This window comes from Xiphophorus maculatus, chromosome 15 (assembly GCF_002775205.1).
Source record: "Xiphophorus maculatus strain JP 163 A chromosome 15, X_maculatus-5.0-male, whole genome shotgun sequence".
Taxonomy (NCBI): Eukaryota; Metazoa; Chordata; class Actinopteri; order Cyprinodontiformes; family Poeciliidae; genus Xiphophorus; species Xiphophorus maculatus.
Window position 1 is genome coordinate 10,255,486 of NC_036457.1, and position 18,177 is coordinate 10,273,662.

An 18,177-nucleotide genomic window follows, 5' to 3' on the forward strand; every position below is an offset into this window, starting at 1 on the left:
GGAATAGTTGATAAGGCGAGATCAAAGAGTAGCAGTGATAAATGACTTTCAATTTACTCGTGCTCCTGTGAAACAGTGCGACATAAAATACCACACCAAGAGGGAAACCATTTGATCCAAGTAACTGCCTTAATAAAAACCTGAGGTGCAGCAAGAATCTCATAAGTAATTTTATTTTCACATCATGAGTTCATAATCCTTCAAGCTGATTCCACCCAAAATTAACAATAAAAGAATGGCTTTGAGCCCATTTTTTTCTTTTTTTTTTTTTTAGGATCTAGCTTGTAGGAGATGAGTAAGATCACCTTCGTTGGTCAATATTCTTCTCATCTTGTTGATTATCCAATGTAAATGCAATGTTTGCTTCCATGTTTGTTTGTTGTTGTTTTTTTTTTTACGTATTACATCATCAAGCAAATAATTTTAATCATAGCCAGAGTAAATATATAAAGCATATAAGATTAAAGCGGGGAAAAAAGATTTCAAAAGCAAGATATTATAACACTCCTGTCTATAGAACTTAAAGAGCAGACATCTGTTTGTCTGGAAAAAGTGAAAGACATTTCTAAGTGTTTGTAATTCCAGCGAACCAAAGCGAGAACGTTTTTCCATAAATGGAGAAAAAGTAGTAGCTGGTCTACCAAAACCACTAGAATAGTGCATCAACAACCCGTTCAGGAGGTCAAAAAGAAACTAAGAAGTGCTGCAGGCCCCTCTAGCCTCACTAAAGGTCAGTGTTGATGATTCAAAAGTAAAGGGCCAAAAATGCCATCCGTGAGAGAATTTACAATCTGCTTTGCTGCTTCAGTATCTGAATAACTTACTGGAATTAATTGAGCTGTAAATTTTGCAGGACAAAAACTGGGCATTAGTTTGTGACACTGAGCTCATGCTTATTTGGTAACACAGTTAAATAAAGGTCCAACATCTCTCTAAAGGCCTTAAAAAAAGACTTTCAAATTATCTTGGTAAAAATCTGGCCTTAAATTGAATTGAGATGCTATTCATGCTTCAAAACTGATAAAACTTGTTGTGAATTATTTAAATGCGTCAACGTAACAAAAAAGAAAAAAAATATATAAAGGAAAAATACTTTGCCACAGCTCTGTAGATTTATCTGCTTAAAATTTATGATGATTGTCCTCCATGTCAGCAGGAACAGGAAACTATTATTTTGTCAACTAACCAGAACTTATCTCAATAATTGGGCTGCTTGTAAAAAACTTTGGGAGTTCTTGCTCCTACTTCTATTTTGAATGGGCCGTGTGGAAAAAAGGCTTTTTGACAGAAATAAAAAAACTCCTGAATACCTGCAATGACAGCAAACCCCCAAGGCAGTCAATGTTAGTTGGTTTACAGCTCTAAGACTCCAGCAGAGGTGTACATGCTAAAAAAAGACAGAAAAATAATGCTTCCTGTGGAGGGGAGCATTTCAGGCAAGTTTGGGGATTGTACCACAATAACTTTAGGTGTATTTTTCCTGAGTTGGATGTGATTCCCTGGGGAGAAACCTGTCAATTTTCTGCCTGTGTGGAAGTCAGCAGGGAATAATGAAGATTGGAGCTACGGAAAAAGGCATTGGCAAAAGGTCTTTCGGTTCACTGTAGCATTTTTATGATGATGATTTGAGAATATTACTGTTTCGATTTAAGAAGAGAGGAAACAAAACACAGGACATGTTGATTCTTTTGATTCTTTTATTTTCATTTTAGCATAAAATAGCTGTTCTGTGTTTCCCTATTTTAAAAGAAACTGAAATGAGTTGGATATTTATATATGCTCTGAGCAACCATCAATGTAGGCAAGTGTGAGAAGTGCTGCACACTGATGACTTTCACAAAAACTTGTTATGGAACCTCAGCGGGGGAGAAAAAATAAACTCCAGACATGCACTGAAATTTATCCTCCTGCTGTGATGACACTGAGTCAAATCTAATCTAAGTCTGGGCGCTGGAGATTACACACCATTAAATGAGCAGGGTGAGGTGAGCAGCAGCAGCAAGTCATTTCTAACTTATGGTATAAAATTGCTATATGTGCTAAAAAGTCAAGACTGTTGCATAAATGCAGAGAGAAAGAGAGAGTGAGCATATATAAGGGGGAGGACAACTAAGGTAAAGGAGACAAACAAATTAAGACAGAGAAGTCGGTCAATGTCATGTTTGACTGATGGCTAAAGTAATTGAGTAAAGCAAGACAGAAAAAACAAGAAGGGAATAGAGAGGCTTGCCTACAGTAAACATTAAAGGAAGTAATAAGCCAACCATCAGGCAGTTGTTGTGGTAATAGGAGCTGAGGGGAAAGGACGACTTGTGGTGGTTGGATATCTCACTCAGTTTCTCCGGGCTATAAACCAACTGGGAAGTAGAGGAGGCAAAAAAAAAGAAAGAAAATCAAGCAATAGAATAATATATTACCAACAGGAGCAGAGGCGGAAGATGAATATGAGTAAGAAAATGGAAGAATGGTTTTTATGATTTCTAAGCTCGGAGAATCTGAGGTGTTGAAGAAACACAGAAGCACATAAGTAGAAAGCTGCATTGTAATAAAAAGAACCCATCAAACACTTAGTTGCCCACTTTGTCAGTGTCATTGCTTCCTCTTTGGTGCCTCCTGCCATTATTACAGCTGTTCCAACATGTACACTGAGCTTATTTTCTCCTTGCATGGGTATTGAAGTGTTTTACAAAGAATAATTCATGGTTCTTTGGAGCTAAATATGTTATACAAATATAGAGTAAAGTTATCAGAGCAAAGAATTGGAAGTGAATGGTCTGTTTAATGCTGAGCCACAAAATTTAAGAACTCCATTAAAGAGGCTGTTTGTCTTATTTAGTGAACCTTTTATATGTCCATTGCTTTGGAAAAACCCTGGTATCTTGAAGTATGTGGATACATTCCCCAAATAGCATTATTTTTAATTTCCTATCTAGCATTTAATTACTATAATTGCTGCATTAAGTAGTTCTAACACCTCAAAGTGATGCAAACATTTTTGTCCTTCCTTTGTAACCGCTAGCACTACTTGGTAGCACTTGGATAAAAGTCAAAAAAGATTTTAGAATTTCCAACAATCTGGAAACTCCAAGTAGGGATGGGCAAACAGCATTAAATGGGCAAAAAGCAATAATTCCAGTCACCAGCCACTATTTCTGTGAATCCCCAACTTGTAGTTGGTTTGTTCAAAAACTCATGATTGTGTGAGGAAGAGAACTGTCTCTTACAAGTCTGAAGCAATGATTCTCGACCTGTTCCCCCTGGATCAGCATCTGACTAAAGCAGAGGGGTTCAGATGTCTTGGTGGATTGACAGATTGGGATCCTGTCTGCAGGAATGTGGGTGCTGCTCCAGTCTATTGTGGCGAACACAGCTCAGCCAACAGGCAAAGCTCTGAGTTTACTGGTCTGTATATACTGCAATCCTTGCCTGTGTTTATGAAATATAGATCACGACTGAAAAAAGAAATTCTGGTTACATGTGACTGGTATGAGATTTCTGTGTGGAGTGAATGGCTTCAGGCTTAAGCAGGGAAGAGAGAGGTTTTAGTTGAGATGCTGCTTCCTCTTATTGAAAAACGCAATCTTCCTTGATTCAGGTGTCTGATCAGGATACCACCAACAAGGTGGAAATCTAAAACCTGTGGCAGGGATGTTTTATCCCTTCTGGCTGGGGAACGCCTTGGTGTCCTCCAGATTGAGTTAAAGATTGAATTTATGTAATTTCAGTAAAGAGTTCACACGTTAAAATCTCATAGACGAGGAACTCCCATGGTACGGCTTTTAGATGAACTGTGCCGTAGGATTTCCTTTCACTAATCTAGGCTAATGTGTGATTTTTCTGCTTTTTCAGTATTAAATTAGAGTATCTGGAACGTGTTTTATTCTCTTGGAAAATCAGAGTTGTTTTGTGGGAGAACATGGGCGGGTTTGTGTGTGTTGGGTCTTATCTTTCCTCTGAACTGAAGCGCTGTTGTCCCACCCAGTGGCAGGTCCACAGGGACCTGGAAAGGAACTGGCTGTGGTGTGCAGCCCTGTAGGCTTTAATTCTTGATAAATGGAAATGTGTGTCACCTATTAGGACATCTGTGCTCCTTTTTCCTCGTATTTAGTTTTACTGGCAGTTTGAAGCATATTCTCATAAGATGAAATCTGACACAGGGAGAAGCAGAATAAGGGATGCAGTCATCAATTCTAATGGTATTCAATCAACAAGAAGCCTATTACGTATAGATTTGTAACTGTAATGAAGCTCTAATTCCCAGGCATCATCTTGAGATCTCAGTTGGATCCTCTGTTGGATCAATGGAAAAGTTATTTAGGGGCGCACAGAAACTGTCAAGATTATTTTGTCTGAGCGCTCTCAGAGCGGACTGCTAGCAGCGGGGCCACTCGGTTCAGAAAGTCTTTCCCTCCGCTGAACGATGTGAACCCTGAATAAATTGTTTCAGTCAGAGAGCTGAAGTGAATGTCACAGCAGAGCTTAACAGCATGTCTCACACTTCTGTAAAAGCTAACTGTAAACAAAATGTGAAGAGACAGCCAGTTTATAGGAGTTCATGGTGTCAGAGGATTTGAAGGTCAACCTTTTGTTCCTCTTAAGTGCTACTTTTGGTTTCCAGTAGCTTACTCTTTGAGGAAAACAATGTTTAATCTAGATGTGGAAGTAATGGTGGACATAAAGGGTGGGATTATGGTTTTTTTTGACACATTGTGTCATTTTATAGCACAATCATGTAATTATTACCTTCAGTTGTTATGAAAGGATTCAAGGATTCCTCAATCATGCGTGAAAGAATCAAAGCAACATTTCAGGTATGTTTTTGATGAGGAAATAACATTCTAACTTGATATAAAGCACAAAAACCCAACTTTCCATCTTTTGTACATCAACTTTTCTAAATTGTTCTAGGGGTTATACTTTAAATAGTTTTTTATGATGTTTTTAGATTATGTATAGATTCACGAGCAGCACTGTATGACCCTTAGGGCTGTTATCAAAAACTTGAAAATGTTTTTTTCTGGTTTGGTGAGGATTTACACTCTTTACCCTGGATACATGTTGTGTTTTCTGTTGTATATTTTTTTTTCTTCTGCATTTTGCATTTTGTATACCATAGTTTTTAAAATTTTATTTTATAAATCTGGTTTAACAGTCATTATATTTAGCTCATTGTTACTTATTTGTGAATTATCATATTCAAATACCCCCTTTCATTAGCTTTAAATTAAAATAATTGTCTACATGTCATAATTCTGCAGAACAATTCTATTCTTCCTTTTTTAATACAGTGGACATGTATTTAATTAGAAGTTATTACATTAATGTAATTGGTTTAGTCACCTAACCTCTAAAGAGCTTGTTCCCAAACTCAGCAGGTGTCTGCAGTCTGTTTTAAATTAGTTACCTTTACAACAGCTTTATTAACAATCACATTAGCTTTAATGAGATCTACTACAAGTGCAGACCACCACCACAGCTATCTGCTGAATGACAAAGAGCCTTAAGATACTGAGCAAATTTCAGAAGAATTGGTAAAAATGTCCGGTTGGGAGGAAAATTTTAATAAAATGAAAAACTAAGGGCGCAAGAGCCTTTGAGCATTAGTGATGAGCACAGTGATGAGCACAGTGATGAGATGTCTCAGCAGGGCCTTGCTTTACAATTCAGGCAGTTCAGCAAGTCGATAGTCTTTAAAATTCAATGACAGTATTTTTTCTTTTTTTGCTTCAGAAGCTTTGCTGCCAAATGTTTAAATCATTTTGTGATTCTATAAATATTAAAAATATAAACTTTTAGGAAGTAGATGCTTTTTAAAAAATCTTTTTTATTCTTACATAGTCAGCCATTTTTATCAGTAATTAAAAATAATCTTAAGCAGCACACACTTTAACACGATCCAGTTACTGGTTTCAGGGTATTGCAAGCTTTTAAAAAGTTCCTGATTCAAATTTCAATTATGGTTCCCTTGGATTAATGTTTTAATTTATGCTGGACAAGGTGCCAGAGTAACCTAGGTTTTATTTTTCTGTATGAAGCATAGGGTAAAACATTTTCCTCCATTCTCCCACATGTCGCTGCACACTGCCCTTCAGCTGTCTAAATGATCACAGCAATACTTTCACCTTATCACAAGAAAGACAAATTTGGCTGTTTGTAAATACTTACAGTTGTGAAATACACAAATAAAATTAAAAGGGAGTTTTTAGTTTTCCTGTTTTAAAAAGTACAACTAACAAGTTAACAAAATAAGACTCTAATTCAGCAGCTAGGCCAAATAATTTACCAGCTGAGACTTGTGATACCCAACTTAAAGTAGAATAATGTATTTTAAACAGATCTATGCAGCGAAGTTAAGAAAAGGACAATGAACAAATGTTAGATATAGTTTTATCTTTTGCAAATTCTGAAATATTATTTTGGTATTGGGTACAATTATTGTTTATTTAAAAACAAAGCTAACTTGCTACAATGTATGTGAGTGTAAATGAATGTCACTTACAGTAGATAGGATTGTTATAGTTGCTGCACACATTGATATTGCAAAGACAACATATTGTCCCTCTCTAGTGGCTGCATTGTGTTTTTTCTCCTGTTAGTTTGTCTAATATTGGTGTAAATGAAGGGATTATTTATTCATAGGGCTGCATTATATATTCATGGCTATGCAAAATGTGGAATTTTGCATGACATACTAGGACTTTTATTGTTCAGCGCTAACCAGATAAGAAGTGCTTGTTGGTAAGGTTACATAGATATGTTGCAATTCCTGACCTGAACTACAAGCAGACGCCACCTTTAAGCCATTTTGTTTATCTTGTACGCTCTGCCTCCATCTTAAGGTCATCTTCCTGCAGCCTTGTACAGACACTAAAAAGCTTCCCCAAAATCAATAGTTGTTTACAGAACAACCACACACAAAGGCTTGTAATCAATTTCCACTTTCCTCTTTAGAAGTTTGCAAATGAATCCTGGTATTCCTTGCTTTTGATTGCAGGTGCATGAATTGTCTTTTATTTATGAAATCTGTTGAATAAATTATTATGGGTCTGTTTGACATTTAATTCCTGTTCTTTGTAACAGCAGCTCTGTCATATCAGTGGAGATCAGCTGTAAATTGAGTGTAGGTTAACCTTTTGTGATGTGCTTTAATTTTTTTTTTTCTGACATCAGTATGCTTCTTTAATTATGTGACCTTATCTTTTAGATAAATCTAACCTCCACATTTAGTCACATGCTCAAAAACGGAGACTTTCATCAACGTCATGTGGACATACTTTGTTCGATGTCAGCTCGGCATCATGAAGGCCAGGAACAATTTCCATCCCTTTTAACTGAATGACTCATGAGCCATTTCTTAGAAAATAGAGAGAATGAGAGCTCCACCGTTTTAGCCAATCTGTTATGTTTGCTGAATTTATCTTCCTCCTTTTGTGTATTTGTCATTCTTCCAGGTAACTAATACTTTGTTGACAAGATTGAATTGTTGTGAAGTTCATTCTGGGTTCTTGTGCATAAGGGACTAAAAAGTCTGTTTTAAAGGCATTGACCTTCCTGTATGAAGAGCCACTACTGGAACACTATCAGCCCTTTATGTGGTTTGAAGGATTTATATTTTAACAAACACAGCCAGATCCTTTCAACACACTGTTCCTGCAACATCATGTTCCAGGAACAGTTTGTGCCATAGTTTTGTAAATTATAACTGTATTAAATTGTTCTAATTATAAAATTGCTTAGATGCACATAGCATCTTATGCCATCAGGCTCAGACTTCCTTGTATAAGAAGTAACAGGTACAAGCACTCTTTGTTCCTACAGCAATATCTCTTTTTAATGCAGGACAAGGTAGGGGGACTTGCACCTGATATAGTGTAGCAACTGTTGGCCAATAATGAAATACACTGCTGTATTCTTCCCTTTATGTGTTGATCTGTATTTTATGTGCTTATAGTATATTTATCTTTATTTACTTTATTTTTTTTTATCTTTGATACTTTGTCTTTTAGCCTTCTGTATTTGCTGCAATATTAATTGCCCAAATTGGGATATGAATAAAATGAATCTGAATCTGATGCTACTGTTTAAGTAAAAAAAATAAATAAATTTGGAGCTGCTTTAAGGTCCATTTGCCAAATTGCTCAAATGTTCTGCATGTTTGAAAGCACATACATGTGGACTCAACTGTTCTCAGTGCTGAACAGTAATTACTGGGGGCTGGGGGGTTGCATGTTTTTTACATTTTCACAAGCTGTTAAATTCTTCAATTACTAGTTTTATTTGGCATGTGACTTAACCAGGCTTTAAATTTTAGCTCTCTGTGATTAAAGTAGACATCGCAGCAATAAATGCATGGGGCAGTCTTTGATTCTTGTACCATTTATATTATCTTGTTTTCCTTACGGAGAGCATTTTTGCTAAAATCCCACTTTATTTTGTATGTTATAAAGCAAAGACAAAAATTAGAAAGTAACTGTTCTTTTACTTCCACCTTTTTTTTAAGGTCTTGTTTCTTTCTCTTTCAATTTAGTTTATTACATTTCTTCTATTTTTTTTTTTTTTTTGATGTTGTTCCCACTTTTTTAAGTCTCTTTGTAGGATGTCACTTCTCACTTTCTCTCTCACTGGTCATTAAGTCAGTTTTACTTCACCTCTTGCTTCTTTTGCTTTGGGAATTGGAAGCAGTACCCTTATAATGGTCTAATCCTCTTAGCTCAGTGAAACTGCTCAACATTAACCCTCAAATACCTTGCCCTAGGCTGCATACATTAACTGGTTTGCATACTTTTTCTGCTTTTTAAAAAACAATCTTTTGATATAAAATTGTCAAGCATTCTCATCAGTTATTTTTTTTTTCTTTTAATTGCAACTTGTTCTGCTTGTTGAATGTTATATTTGTAAAATGTGTCAATTCAGGACAGCTTGATTATATGTCCTGCAGAAAAAAGACATCTTTCAAACCAAATTTGTCACCATGCATCAAAAAATGCTATTAAAGAGCCTCAAGTGTGTAAATATTTTTAATTTGCTAAGCACACTTCAAAGTGTTCAGCTTATGAATATGCAAGGTTATATTGTGGTGTTTTTGTTCCATCCATTGACAGCCATCTGTCGGATGTCTTTGATGCACACCACATGTTTCCTACTGTTTAAAATGCCAGCACAGGCTCACACTCAAGTTCACGTCTGCATACAGGTCTACAGAGTTCAATCAGTTTTAATACATGATGCCTTCGAGCAGAGCCATTTAGGGCACACGTGATTTCTAAATTTTTAGATATTTTAATTTTCATGCTGTTGAAGATATGACTTTTGGTTTCCAATGTGCTGTTCAGAAATATTTCTTGTATTTAAGTTTTAAGTGTTAAGATTGAAATAGCTGCTAATGAAAGATTTTGGTAATTTATAAAAACACACAGATGATTTTAGGATAATTTGGGAAAGGCCCTAATATTTTAGCTTTTGGCTAGACAATTTTCAGCTACATTCACCTTGACTTGTGACGAATCAGTCAAGAAATTAAGTTACCAGGTTAGAAAAATTTGCACTTTATGCTGAGAAGACTCTTTATTGGATAATTAAAGTTAGATTGTTTCAGGATCAGTGAGAAGTTTTTGAAATTAAAGTGTAAACGACATGTATCTCGACCTGAAGTAGGTACCTTTTTCTTTCTTGGAATATGAGACTGGGATCAAAATTAAAAATATTAACTTGGTAATCCTTTAAGTATTTTAAACATAAGAACTTGTTTATATCCACTGCCGTTTTACAGAGTTGCAATAATGTCACCTCTGCTCCAAAAAAATAATTTAAATGACAAACACTCAGAAAAATAGCTTGAACAGCTTTCTTGGAGTTCATTTGTGTAGGAAGGTCACAGCTCTACATAAGCCGGAGATTTCAAATTTGTCATGAAGTTTTCCTGTTTTGTGCAGGGCTACCTTTTTTTTGAAGCAGCCCCATGCTGACACCTAACTGCAAATACCTTATTTTCATTATTCCCTTTTCTCCCTTACATGTTGCCACTACTTCTCAGCTCAAAAGGTAAAATATTTCTCATGGCAAATTCCCTCATGTTTCTTTAAAGTCCTTTACATTTCGCTCTCAGGTTTTCCAACCGTGCAGTCTTCTGCTTCACTCTTTGGCCATTTCTACCTTTTTTCTCACACTGAATGATTTCTGCTTATTGTACCTTGACTTAGTTTTTTTTTTCTCTGAAATTCTCCCTCTTTTGCCATGCTCTCTGCCTGTGTAGGCCTCAGGAAGTGGGTGTGCGCCGTGTGTTGAATTGGTTTAGGGGAGAGAGAGGTAGAGAGAGGAGGGGGAAGGGAGGATACTGATTAAAATAATAAACAGCTGTGTGATAGACTGGGGCTAGTGACCAGTGAGATCAAGAGCAACAGAGAAGGGAAGAGGTTTCAGGATGCCAACTTGGAAGTTTGCTTGACCCTGAATTAGGTTGATTCTAAGGAAGTTTCTTCATCGCAGGGGAATGAAAGAACAGCTCAGCTACTTCTATTTTAACTTTTTTTTCTACAGTCATCGAGATAATCAGCAGATCTCAGCCTCCAGAAGCCAGAAAGCTGGAGTCCTTGTACTGGATTGTGACGCAGAGCCTTGAAGCAGCTCGCTGTGAACATGTGTCTCCAACAAAAAGAAGAAGGCATTCTTTGACTAAGTGGCCCAGCCATGGTAGTGATTAGGAGGGTGTGATGGAGCGAGACCAGACTGGAGTTTGAAACCTGACGGGCAGCTAGTGAGAGAGACGCTGAGGTAGCTGCTTGAGACTTCACTACCTACACTGAGGGGAAGAAAAAAAGCAGACCATGTGCTTCTTTGTACCAATGACTCTCTTCTTGAAGTGCTTGCGGTTATGTAGCTGGCAGGGATGAAGTGCTTTTTATCTTGGTAATTGAGGACAACTGCCCCGGCCCTGCCCTGGATTGGACTGCTGGACATGGTGTAAACAGCTTCCTTCATGCCCAGAAGGGAAGTGGAGGCAGGGAGGCATAACAGGGTGGAAGGAGAAATGCCAGTCCCAAAAACCGCACAGGTTCACAGAAGCCGACTTGTTCCTCAAGAGACGAGTTGTTATCTCCTCCCTGCAGACCTCCACCCAAGATTTCTTGGATTTCCCCCTTCAGTTTCAGCGCCTCATTCGTGGCCACAGGAAGTCAAGTGTCAGCCTCCAGCTGTGACTTTATTAAACCTCCAGTGGCACCAGTCGTCTTGAAGTCCAAATCCCAGCATGACTGCAGGGCAACTCTAACCCTCTCCACTCAGCTGTATGCCCGCCAGAGGAGGATGCTACTACTGCCATGGGTTGGGATTGGGCGAGCACATGTACACGAGTGCTGCCAAGTGTGTAAGTCGCCTGTTTCTGGACTGCGACCTGGGTTAGACCCTCTTATGCTGAAGCTTTTTATAAACACAAACTTTATTTCTCACGGGATCCAAGTTTGTTCAGATCTTGGAATTACTAATGATCTTATTCCTGACCTTGGAGGATTGTACTTTGATAATAACAACTGGAGAACTTGCCAGATTGTTCTTGGTCTTTAATATTCTGCGGCCACTTTGACTGAGACGATGTAGAGACTTCAGTGAGTGGGAGGAGCCACAGCACACTCTCAAGAATGATTGGCTTGAACTTCAGTTTGCATGAGCTGCTTGGAAAGTTTGAACAGGTACACATCAATAAATAACTATTTTTTATTTCACTTGAGTTTTGTGTTTAAGTAGCATTCACGTGAATTACCAAAACAGATATTTCTTCTGTATATTTGCGGCATTGTCATTGTTATGATGCTCTAACTGTCTTTATTGGACTTCTAATTTTAATAAAAATTAGACCTGTAATTTATTCACTTATTTAGTGCCAATGTTATGGTGGGGTATGCTCAAACTTTTGATGTCATTTAATGTTTAGTTTCTAGAGTGTCACTTTTATATTTGTATGCTTAAATCTTGGGTTAAATCTAGTTTCATAGCTTTGGTTTTAATGCTTTATGTTTTTCTTTTAAGTACATGTTTTTGCATGTGGAACTTGTTTAAAGTCAAGATTTTATTTTATTTTATTTTTTTACAAAAAGCTCTGATATCTTGCCAGATTGCTACCACTACATCCTTTTGCCTGTAACACTTTCACATGCAAGTAAAATACTTTCCTTGTACTGATCTGAGACCATTTGTGGGGACTTAAAACTCTATATGCTAGTCAGTAACTCACTGATAACATTCATATACTGTAGTAGTAAACAGAGGCCAGTTGTTGCTGACTTGATGACCCGTGGCGCATAAATGTTTTTTTTGCCTCTGCGTGTGGAGAGAAAATGATCTGTCACTACATTGCGAGCCCCTCAGGAAGCACATTGACATACATAAACTGCTGCCTCTTAGTAGTCATTCACTGGGAGAAATGAAATTTAAAGGCTGCTTTGTAAATTAATATGTCTGCCTCTGTATGCCCTCACAGTCTGCATTCTGTCTTGAGTCTTGAATTTATTTGTGTGGTTGTGTGTGTGTATAGTCGTCTTTTTATTTTTTTTTATTTTTATGTGGAAACTGAAGTGCAAAAGAAAAAGGAAAGGGAAGCACTTGGGTAATGACTTGAAACGTAGCCAGCTGGCTTAGTTGGAGGGTGTTTTTCTGTCTTTTACTTTAACTGTGTCCATCTAGCTTTCCATCACTCATTCTTAAGGTCTTTGTCTACGCATCTTCACCCCTGGTGTCTCATTGCTCTTTCCTTGACCTTTTAGAGCAGTGCCTTTTCTAGGTTATTGCCTTTGTAGATCACAGCAGTAGGATTTGCTCAGCCTTGGTTAAGTGTCTATTGACAATCAGTAAATTACTGCATGTTCGATTCAATGCCAGGTTGTTAGTTTTGTGGGAGGTATTTCTGGACTTTTTACTTAAAAAAAAAAACAATTTAAGCTTTTTGAAGTTATTTTTTCATGATTTTGTTCTTGTAGAGCAGCATATCTGTGATGTGTGACAGTGCAGCCCAGGTAATCACAACTTTATAAACCCCATACTTATGTTGAGGCCTTCGTATTTCACAGTATCTCTTTGGTGCTGTGATAGAGACTCGAGGATCAGGTATTTTAGTCTCTCAGATGTCTGTTTGGATCAGGTTCTGCAATCAATCGTTGCCATGTCAACGCCTTGGATGCTTTTACCAGTTGTTTTGTCCTTATCTGGGCGTGCACATTGACTTGAATTGAATTGGGGTTCACATTTAAAATAGTTCATAGCTTTGGTCCTGTGAGAAGGGATTAATTATTAACATAAGAAGACATCTGTTCATCTAACAGTGTTTTATTCATTTAAAATTAAAAGTGTTTGGCAAGTATATTAGCATTTGGAAAATTGTAGTTTACTTGTTTTGAACCTGAGAAATGGTACTTTTTAAATACATCCACGAATAACAGCTCAGTGCAAATGACTTACAAGTATCAGCTAATGATTGGTAATTTCCCACTTATTGTCCATTATTAGTATTATAGTTCTCCAATGTAATGAGACCATATGTCTCATTGCTACTCCCTCTATCTACACTAATTTTGTCCCAGTTGCAAATCTGCTTCAGTGCTCCAGGCAGTTTTACTGTCATCCACACTGTTTTTGGAGTCTTTATCTTCAGTTGGATTGAGCAGAGTTGAACGAGCTGAAGGGAGTCCCAGCTGAGAGGACTGAGAGAGAGAAAGGAAAATGGAGCAGTTTTACACATCTAAAAATAAAACGTTTGACAGAATCCTCTGCCTACGTCAGCCTCCCTTGTTGTTCAGCATTTTCACACAATCGCTCTTTGAGTTCTGGTTGTGTAACAGATCTGCTCTGTTTAGCACATGCTGTTGATTGTGATTGTATGTTGCACATGCACAACCTGAGTAGTAACCATTATGTTACAAAACCTGATCAAACATCAGCATGCAGCCAAACCTTCTATACAAACTTGCTTCTGATCTGGGTTGACTTGCCAGTGCAGTAAAAGAGTAAATGTTAAACTTCTTGAACTCAGAGTCCCTTGTGAAACTTTTCTTCTCTCTGAAAATGTGTGCAGTGTCCCATAAACTCATTCAAGGCTAATCTGTGCATGAAAATCCAATATTATTGGCTTTGACAGTCTAGAGGTAGCTGCAGAATCCAATGTGGGGTAAAACGAAGAAACCTTTCTGCTTAATTATTAATTTTTTAATTGAGAAAATCTTTTTTTCTGTTTTGTAGGACATCCAGGCAGAAATTGATGCCCACAATGACATCTACAAGAGTGTGGATGGAAACAAATCGAAGATGGTCAAAGCTCTGGGCAACTCAGAGGAAGCCGTGTTTCTCCAACATAGGCTAGATGACATGAACCAACGCTGGAGTGACCTCAAGGCCAAATCAGCCAACATCCGGTAATTAGAAAACTGTCCAACACTCATTAAGGTAGTAGAAGAAAATGTAATGTCCACACAGAAAGGACTGTGCAGCCAAATTCCTACAGCTAGCTTCAAAAGATGCAAAATCATAGAGCTATCCGACTTTGATTCATTGGTCAGCTGACCAGTAAATCATGCCAGTGACAAAATGAGTTAAAATGAGAATTTTGTAACTAAACACCAAGGCAACAAGTGTACTGATAGCCAAATAGTTTCAGAGAATTCATTTTTCTTTGACTCCTTGTGTGATATTGTGCCTAGCAACCTCTAAATAAACAGTACACTGGGAAACAGGGTTAGTTAACCTGTTGCTTGGCTTCTTGTTTAGCATCCAAAGTTATTTTGCAGAAAGCATATTCATGATACTATTTTCATTTAAACTATTATAGAATATCACAGAAACATAATTAATAACACAAATTTCTGTAAACGTTTCCTCTGTTGACAATTTTCACTGTCAGACTTCTGAACCAGCTGTTATTGGTTCAGATGTTTTGTGAGACTCGTGATCCATAAGGTTTAGAGCACTTAGCTTTGTTTTCTATTTTTTCACCTACAGTGCCTTGCAGAGGTATTTTCTTGAACTTGAACTTGTATTTGAAGGAAACACATAAATGTGAAGTGGAAAGAAAAAAATCCATGATTTTCAAAATATTTTAAAAATGAAAACAGGAAATAACTAGCACGTAGCATTTGTCCTCCAAATCAGTACTTTGTAAAAACGCTTTTCACTGCAGTTAACACTGCTATGTGGTTGTGGTATGTCTCTACCAGCCTGGCATATCCAGTGAATGTTTGTTTGTTCTTTTTTTAAAATTGCTCTGTCTGGGTAGAGAGCATCTGTGAACATCGGGTTTCCACAGTACTCTCAGCAAAAGTTGGTCTTTGGTCTAATCTCAGAGCACCGTCTTTTATATAACAAACCGCTAAAGAGGTTTTGGACTTCTTAGAACATTTTTTTTTCTACTACTAAAGGCAGTATTTCTGAACGAAATAATAGTTTTGTTAACAGATACGACCAGTGACTACTTTATAGTTACCTTGAGCCTAAAAATATTTAAAATAATGCACAATTTTGTCTGTGATACTTTGTTTTGGTCTTTCATATATAATCCAAATAAAACTCACTGTAATTGGGTTTTTCAGCATGACAGAACTTGAAAATGTTCAGCAGAAATAAATACTTTTCAAGGTGTAAATAAATCACTTTGCATGAGCTGCTGTGATTGCGCACCCCAGTGTGGCTCAAGGATGGATAGAAGTATGGCTTTTATTACCTTCCAAGGAAAACCCTGAATAAAATATGCCACTCTTTGTTCTTGTAGGTGTAGTTAAGCCAACCTTGTCCGTTTCATGTTTTTAAATGTCAAACTTAAACAGAAAAGGCTTTTTTTTCTTCTTTTAAAAAACCTAAACAAATCTGTGCAGTATGTACCTATGTAAAATGCAAAAACCTTCCTAAAAGACCAGAAAGTCTTTTAGGAAGCTGTATAAATGCAAATAACTCTGTGCCAGCCACAAGTTTGGCATAAATAAAACAGATCATTAATGTGCACAAGTGTTGATGCTGAAGAAAGTGAGGGAGAAGTGGAGATGACAGGAGCCAGATGGAGACATTCAAAGTCCAAATGGAGGAGTGGGAAACGAAAGAAGCAGCACAGCAGAGCCACAGTTGCAGGGAGGAAATGTTAGGATGACTAAAGAGAAAAATAAAACCTGCTGGAGGTGATTCTGAATTTAGACTGGGCTTAGTTCAGAAACATGAGACTAATTGGACCTGTTGCATAAAGCTATAGTCACTCGCCTTCATGCATAGGAGGGGGGCATACAGTGCCTGTTTGTGTATAACATACAGCCCATTACGGCTTAACTGCAGTACATTTGTAATTAAAGGTAGCTCGTTGGGTAGCAATAGGAGTTCTCTGCTTAGTGTTCAGACACATTACCCTCAAAGGGGAGGAGAAAAAGAAGAATTGCTTCCCAGCATGTATTACATGGATTCTCCCTTGTACACAGATAGCTGCTAACTAAAGTGGGCTCTTGTCTACTCAGTACACCCAGAAGCTTTTATTCAATAAACAGGTGTAAATCACCTACTGAAGTTTGCAAAATGTAAATCTAGGTGTTAAATCTAAACAGGCATCAACAAAAACAGACACAAATGTATACTATAAATCTGTGCAGAGTTGAAGCTTACATTTTTTACACTAAGTGAAGCTACTTATTTATTTCATTAAAATTATTTTAAGCCACTGTATTTAAGATTTAAATCTGGCCAAAAACGTTTTTTTGTTGTTTTTTTTTACTGTTGAATCATATGAAAAGATGATTCAAAAATAGATCAACAACAGAAAACAATTGACAGGATGAGAAACCAAGAATAGTATCAAAGAGAAAACAGTATCACAACTAAATCATGTGGTGTTTGATGGCAGAGCCCACCTGGAGGCAAGTGCGGAGCGCTGGTCACGTCTTCTGGGTCTCCTTGAGGAGCTTTGGCGGTGGATCTGCACGAAGGATGAGGAGCTGGCCAAGCAGATGCCTGTCGGAGGAGATGTGCCCACTTTGCTGCAGCAGCAGAACCACTGCACGGTAAGTACTCTCAATATGTCCCCGTTGCACTGTGCAGGATCTCTCTTTATCTGTATATATTTGTTTTCTATACACATTTATCTATTAACATTCACTCGACACTAATTGATCCAAAAGGACTCTTAATGTAAAGCTCATGTTCTACACACTGAAGGGGCATTTCTGTCAGTTTAAACCCTCATCTTATTTCCAGCTATTGGGCTCTAAATTTTTAATGGTCACATGTCCTCTGGGGGCAAACCCAATATTGAGTGAGTCCTAACTAGCTTCTGTAAAAGAAAAGCAATATTACCCACCATTGCCATTCTCCAGGGGAAATTAGAGGTGCTTGTGTGCTGTCAATAACATGCTCAGATCATTTTGTGCCTGGAAATAAAGACATTAGCTGTCTAAATTGGTCTGCATAGGTTATTTTATTAGCGTATGCAGCACCCTACACAGTCTTTGGTCACTTGGTAGACATCTGTAAAAAGCATCTGAAAAAACAAACATTTAGTCTTAAATATGAATATATTTGTTTAGTAGAAAATAAAGTCACATTAAGATATAATTTTTATGAAATTGTCAGTGTCACAATGCATAATCACTTATTTGTTACGCACAATAATTTAACGCATTAAACGTCCTAGAATATAACAGACAATGTTGGAGGAATATGTAAGTTTGTCCTTCTATCTCTCTTATTGGTGACTCCAAAAGATCTTTAAAAAATCTCCAAAGTTTACTTCTGGACAACTGCAGTCAATATTTCACTGAGATTATTTTGCATAAATTCATGTAATGTTTTTTTTAAAGATCTTTAAAAGTGAGTGGGGAGAATCTCATTTTGGGAACACTTACAGTTACAGTAATATCACACTGAAAATCATACATTTACATCTAAAAAAAATCAAAATTATTACAGTTCACCCACTTATTTAACCTTTTGAATTCCTAGAATTATTGTTGGCACCATTATGAATCATTTATGTTTATAAACTGTTAGCGCATGTAATTTTCTGACCCTTCTACGTCCTCCACCCACTATTGATGTTCTGCACTGAATTATTTATTCTAAACACCAAGTTTTAAAAAAGTTCTTGCAAAATAATTGCTTTGACAAAATTTTTTACCCTCCAGCTACTGTTTATCCAAGTTTGTTTGTCTAGCACATTTTAACACAGTT

The 18,177-nt window shown here is 37.1% G+C and overlaps 1 protein-coding gene across 8 annotated transcripts in view; it reads left to right on the plus strand.

The window, feature by feature from the left end:
• Positions 1 to 18,177, plus strand: part of utrn (utrophin) — a 180,002-nt gene that overhangs the window by 92,064 nt on the left and 69,761 nt on the right. For all 8 annotated transcript variants that reach the window (XM_023347826.1, XM_023347829.1, XM_023347825.1 and 5 more), the window contains 2 exons: positions 14,224 to 14,396; positions 16,856 to 17,012. In XM_023347826.1, coding sequence (XP_023203594.1) covers positions 14,224 to 14,396; positions 16,856 to 17,012 — 330 coding nt within the window. The remainder of the gene's footprint in view (positions 1 to 14,223; positions 14,397 to 16,855; positions 17,013 to 18,177) is intronic.